Source organism: Eufriesea mexicana, unplaced genomic scaffold, assembly GCF_001483705.2.
Source record: "Eufriesea mexicana isolate 0111107269 unplaced genomic scaffold, ASM148370v2 scaffold2087, whole genome shotgun sequence".
NCBI lineage: Eukaryota > Metazoa > Arthropoda > Insecta > Hymenoptera > Apidae > Eufriesea > Eufriesea mexicana.
Window position 1 is genome coordinate 1164426 of NW_016910162.1, and position 6228 is coordinate 1170653.

The 6228-nt window shown below is 29.5% G+C and overlaps 1 protein-coding gene across 1 annotated transcript in view; it reads right to left on the bottom strand.

The window, feature by feature from the left end:
• The window catches only part of spz3 (Spaetzle domain-containing protein 3), a 28349-nt gene extending 24735 nt beyond the window's left edge, over positions 1-3614 (bottom strand). The window contains exons 1-3 of the mRNA XM_017902929.1: positions 3579-3614; positions 2390-2875; positions 183-414 (exon numbers count right to left, since the gene is read on the bottom strand). Coding sequence (XP_017758418.1) covers positions 183-414; positions 2390-2862 — 705 coding nt within the window. The 5' untranslated portion in view covers positions 2863-2875; positions 3579-3614. The remainder of the gene's footprint in view (positions 1-182; positions 415-2389; positions 2876-3578) is intronic.
• Between the last annotated feature and the right edge of the window lie 2614 nt (positions 3615-6228).

Here is a 6228-nt window from a genome sequence, read left to right on the forward strand (position 1 = left end):
TTGTAGTTAGACAAATGTTCATGAAATAATATCTGAAGAATACCATTGGGTTTGTCGATCACATAGCGATCAACGTATCAAGGTCGTTGGAGCTATTTCGTTAGGAGCATAAGCCATTTATTCTTCAGAATTTCTTTTTCAATCATGCGAAAAAGTAAAATGCCACAGTATTTCAAACTTACCGGTATTTGCACGAATGTACCATTGTTCAATTGAGGATAAGAGTACAGTGGTACCACGGGGACCGAACCGTTCTTTAAAAAAATTGGGCCTTGGATGGGTGTAACATGAGCGTCCCTTGGTATCTCTGGGTCCTTGTCGTCGTAGTAATCGTCGAAGTCGTCGTCGTAGTCCAGAACAGCGTGAATCGAAGTTTTCGTACCAGGCCCACTTTCACCATTAACCCTCGTATACCTTTAACAAAATAAAAAAGAATAATGATTAACTATATTACAAAATATTCTATATTTTCAACGCTAATTTGCGATAATAGACAAAAATGGAAAAATAATTCAGTATTTGTATTATCTTCGATTTCAAATTACCTAAATTACTTAAATTACTTAAATAATAAATAAAAAAGAAAATTAGGTCAATAATTGTATCACGAAGTGCTTTACATCTCCAATTTCGAATTTTATAAATAAAAAAGACAAAAACTTATAATCATAATATTTTCAGTTACAAATTAGGATGACAAACAAAAATATGGAAATAATTATATAATGTTAGAAAACGATTTATATCTTTAGAGTAATAATATGAGCTGAGGTACAGTATATAAACTCGATTTTGAGAAATTTTGAAATTTTGACGTGTATTATTATTTGTCAAATGAAACATCGGCGATACGCAAATTCCTTTGGAGACTATTACTATTATCAGAGTAATTTCGGTTAAATTTCAATTACATTTCAATCACATTTTTGCTGAGAGACGTAAAATTGCTTCTTCGCTTAATAATAATACGTGAAAAAAAAGAAATATTGTGCAACGGGGGCAAGCTATTAAATTAAACGTAAACAAAAATGAAACACAAGGAAAATATACAGGCGTAAAAAGAGCCAGTAAAAAGTGAGGAAATTACGAAAGAATGTAAGTTTAATGGCGGTGCAGGAATCAAAGGGATAACATGGACGTGCTATTTCCACGTTTACCGAGTTCAAAGAAAAGAACGGCGACCTTTCGCGATAATTGACAGTGAGTTTTGGCAAAAAATAGTCTACGGTATAAGACTGACACATTCGTATGAATAACACATATTTGGAGTAATGCAGAACGAAAGGAGCAATATCGTGTGGCTCGATGACATAATTGAGCAGACGGAGGAACGAGAGTGACGGGCGAATACCCGAGTCAGATGTTCGTCAGAAATTCATTAGGAATGCATGGCACGCAACAAGAAATCGTTCAGCTGATCGTTACATAAATAATTACGGGAGCAATTAAGGCTGCTATACGAAACGCTTTCGCTGATTCAGCAGTGAAATATTGATGGAAGTTGGAAGATAGTACAAATTAACTAATTACTCACATTACGCACATAATTGTTGTAAAAAGATAATAAAAGTTCAAGAATAATGTACAAATTATCCTGCTGTTTGATACAATTAATTTGATCCAATTTCCTTGTAATTATAATTATTTTGGTCGGTAGCATTATTTGAAAACTTTTGTATCCAAAGCTTCTACTATTGGAATATAATACAAATGTTCCACTATTGGAAGATTCCACTGTCCAAATGCTGTACTGATGGAATATTCCATTTTTGAAATGGTCTACTGCTACTTCTATTATTGAATTATTCTACTGTAAATACTGTTGAAATATACTACTATTTGAATACTTAAAAGTGTTCTGTTAGCTAAACATTTTACTATTTGAATACTCTATTATCTAAATACTCCATTCCTTAAAGATTCCACCATATGTAATACTTTAATGAAATTTCATAGTTGATATTAAAATGACTTTTAACACTTGTGAGTTTAACTAACGGAATATAAAAAGATACTGTAATACATAATATGATACCCATTTGAATCTTCTCTTTTTGTTATATTATATTATACACACTCAAATTTTTATAATTTTATCATGTTTCTATTTGCATCTAACCGGTAATAGAACGCTAAAGAGTAAACAGAACAAATTACAAATAATCTTAAGAACCAATCAAATAAAATTTGTCTCCATCTTGAAACTTTGTACTTACATCACCCATGCTCAGAGTAAACAATAAAAATAGCAACAAGCAGTAATACAAATAATAACAGCTGCAATAACAATAATAACAATGAAATTAGCAGGAACATTGATTTAAAAATTGCAAACATGAAAATAGGTGAGATTTTGGCAATAAAAAAGACAGAAATATTAAAAAATTACCCATTAGGTCTGTCAGGATAACTCTCCTGTTCCGGCATTCTGGATGTTCTAAAGTTATCTTGATCTCTCTCTACAGGAACTCGCTGCTGTTGTGGCAGTGGTGACCCAGGTCTCATCTGTTGCTGTTGTCGCGGTTGCGTTCTCCTAAAATCTTGATTGTAATTCGCATATCGAGTGTCCTGTGTCGATGAGAAGGACGTGTGTTCGACGAAAGCATTAGTATTTCTCTGTCGATTGAAGGTCGACTGACGTCTCTGCTGTTGCTGCTGCTGCTGTTGCTGATAACCAGTGGGTGGTATGTAAGGTTCGTTTTGAAATGGTTCTTGTTCGTTGAAATTTGGAGCTGGCGCAGGCGGAAGTACGGCATTCAGGCGAAGGTTGTTCACTGTCGACTGTCCTCCGTTTTGTCCACCGTAGAAAAACGGCGTAGGCGTCGCCGACTGATACGGCAAGGTGAAGTTGACCAGTGACATTTTTATATCTCTTCTGTGAACAGGCATAAAGGAATTCTTTCAATCTCTTTGAAGAATTTTAAACATTTTAGGTCTGATACAGATCGGGTTTCTTTTTCCTTATAGCTCGTACAATTAGAGAAACTGAAATCGCAGAAAATGAGAAAAAAGTCTTGTTGATACTCGATTGGTATGCGATCAGTATGTTATAGCAGTCACTTACATGGAACGTGCAGTATTTCTGTATTTTATTATAGAACTTTTATTGTGAAAATAATACTATTTTAATATTTGTTAAAATATTAAATATAACTAAATATATCAAAAAACAACTGTACATGATGTTTTAATATTATAATACTTTGTATGATAATAATATTAAATTATAGTCATTTTAATATTAATATTATAATACTTTCATGTCTATAATATTAACTTAATAATAACTCTTTTGGGCATGGAGAAACATGTATATTGTGTTGGCTCACAGTCGCTTTTTTGAGCTTATTGTTATATATTGATATTTTAACATTTTAGTATTATTTTAATAACAATAATGGTATGCTTTTGTATATTCTCGTTATTTTCAATAATATAATTTATATGTCCAATTTTAACGACATTGGAAATTGAAAATGAAAACCTAAAAATTAAAAATAAAATATAAAATAGTAACAAAGGAATTAAAATTAACAACCGCGTAAAACAAAATACTGAAATGCAGAATACCAACTTACTGCAAAATAAATACGACACTTCAGAAGAAAATGCAGTATTACACTCTTCGACGTTTCTTCGAGGAATTTTCTATTCAAAACTCTCAGCTTTGATGATCGTAATTTTGATCGTATAGAAAATCACTTCTCATTACCATAAGCTTCATGATCAACCAGTGAACTACAATTTCCCGATTATCTCTCAGGATCCCAACGAACTGTACATTAAACACTTGAGCAATCGACTTTAATGTGATTCAGTTACGTATCAGGTTTCTTGAAAGTTTCTGATCTTCTTCACGAATGTTTCTTAAACACTCGATTTTGCTGAGGCATCTAATGCTATCTTCGTTCTGTGAAATGAGCCAACGTATTCGATTCTCGAAATGTCAATTGATTACACGAATTTGCCTAGGCAGCTAAAGTGAGGTTACTGGCCCCTTCCTTCCTCTTTTTTCCCGCGCGGTGCTTTCGCTGTCGATAAGATCGATCTGAAACCATAAAGAAGAGTCGATACTTCGCGGATACATCGCACGCCTAGAGTATTTATTAATCGTTACGAAACGTAACGTTGCAATGTCATATTAAAGGTATATAAACAACTCAATATAATACATTTTTATTTATACGTTATAAATTTATCTATCTAATTTATAACTATGAGTTTAACTGTATAAGATATAAACTTGTATCTGAAATTATAATAAAACTCATAAATAAATTTGTGAATAAAAATGTACCATGTTGCTAATAGGTTAGGTGAGTGAAAATGTAAAAGTAATTTTATGAGAATAAGATTTGCTTGCTTTTGACATTTGTATAATTAATTCCGTCTCGTATGATATATTTTTAAATCTAAATTTAATTATTGATTTATATTTTAGATAAATAACTGGATAAATCGAAATGTGTTATATTGTACTTGTGATTATGGAAATATAAAAAGGTAAATAAAATTTATTGATGTAAGATTATTTATACAAATAAAAACATATATTTATACAACAAATGTCTAATTTATATAAAAAATTTTCTAGCACATTAATTGTTAGAGATTTATTAACGAAGGAAAATGAAATAGAATAGTTAAAAATATTATGGAAATTAATTTGCATTGACAGGTATGACAATTTTTTAAGAGAAAATTATACAGTGATGCATTAAATTTGTATGATTTATGAAAAATGTCATCCATGTTAATTATGGAAATATAAAAGCTAATGTTGAAGGCAATTAATTATTTTCCTTACTTTATTAGACATGCAACATGAATGGCAGTGATATTATAAAACCTTTTATTTCTCAACGAACTCCTGGCAATTATCTTCGAGATGATTCCACATGAAAAGTTTTTTTTAATGCCCTATTGAGAAACCTTCCTTAAACGAAGGAATGAATATATAAAATTATTAATATCGTTCCGTTTTATCGTTTCTTTCTCATTGTCCCTCATTGCACGTGTCGATAAATAATTTTCGCACTTTCTAAGTAATTAGAAAAAAATCCCTTTCGAATTATTTTTTCTTCTTTTCTTGTAATGGAAAAATTTAATTTGTGTAACAGAATATTTTTAATGTATTTATATTAATTTATTGTTTCCAATATTTTCGGATGATCCTAACCCGAACTACAATTTTGAAACTTTGACCATTTTTTGATACAAAATTATATAGTGATTTCAGTGGTCTATACTGAAAAATTTTGAAACAAAATTTAAACTTTTTAAAAGAAGTAATAGATGATCTTGTATCTCGTTGTCACAAACATACAATGGTGTTAAAATATTATTTTCATTGATAGTTATATGTTCATTATATTTAAAGTATAATATATCAAATGGTCATTATACAGAATGATACTAATTAATAACTTAAAATATTTTTAACAAAATTGCATTAAATACAAGTTTTGCAATATAAAATAAGAGAATTATCTTACAGTATTTGTTTCTTTGAAGTATTCATTTTACAATCAAGAATTTATTTTTTAAATATAAATTAAAATTAAAATGTTTTTAATTCAGTTATATATATATATCTTTACAGGATAAATTTAGTTATACATAAATATTGTATGTATAAATACTTAAAATTAATGGTGAGAGTTGTCAAGGATCTGATGCGTTATTAAAGACCTAATCTGTTGACGTAATTATACCGTCATAGTGTAATATCAGATTATGACTAGGAAATTTTGTTATTAACCCAATGTAAAGGCATCGAGTTTCCCATAATATGTTTCAAAATATAAATATGAAGAAAAATGTTTTATACATGATTTAAAATACATAATACATAAATGAAGTTGTAAAAAGAACTTGTTAAAAATTACTAAAAGTAAAAAATATAAACCAAGAGACACGATACAAGTTAAAATTTCTGAAAAAGAGTGCAAAGTAGCAAACAAAAATTTAATTTAACAATAATACAGTGCATATTAAAATATTTTCCAACGTATATTATAATTTTATTGCATACTTTTAATAAATTAATTTAATTATAAAAGCAATATACGTACAGTAAAATTCAAATGCTTGCTATAAATTTTTATCTGAAAGTACCATGTATCATGTATCCTCACGCAACATACATATACATTGGGGTATATAACGAACATATAATTATATTTCATTTTTTTAATCTTTATTTCACTAAGATCATAGGGTTTCAAG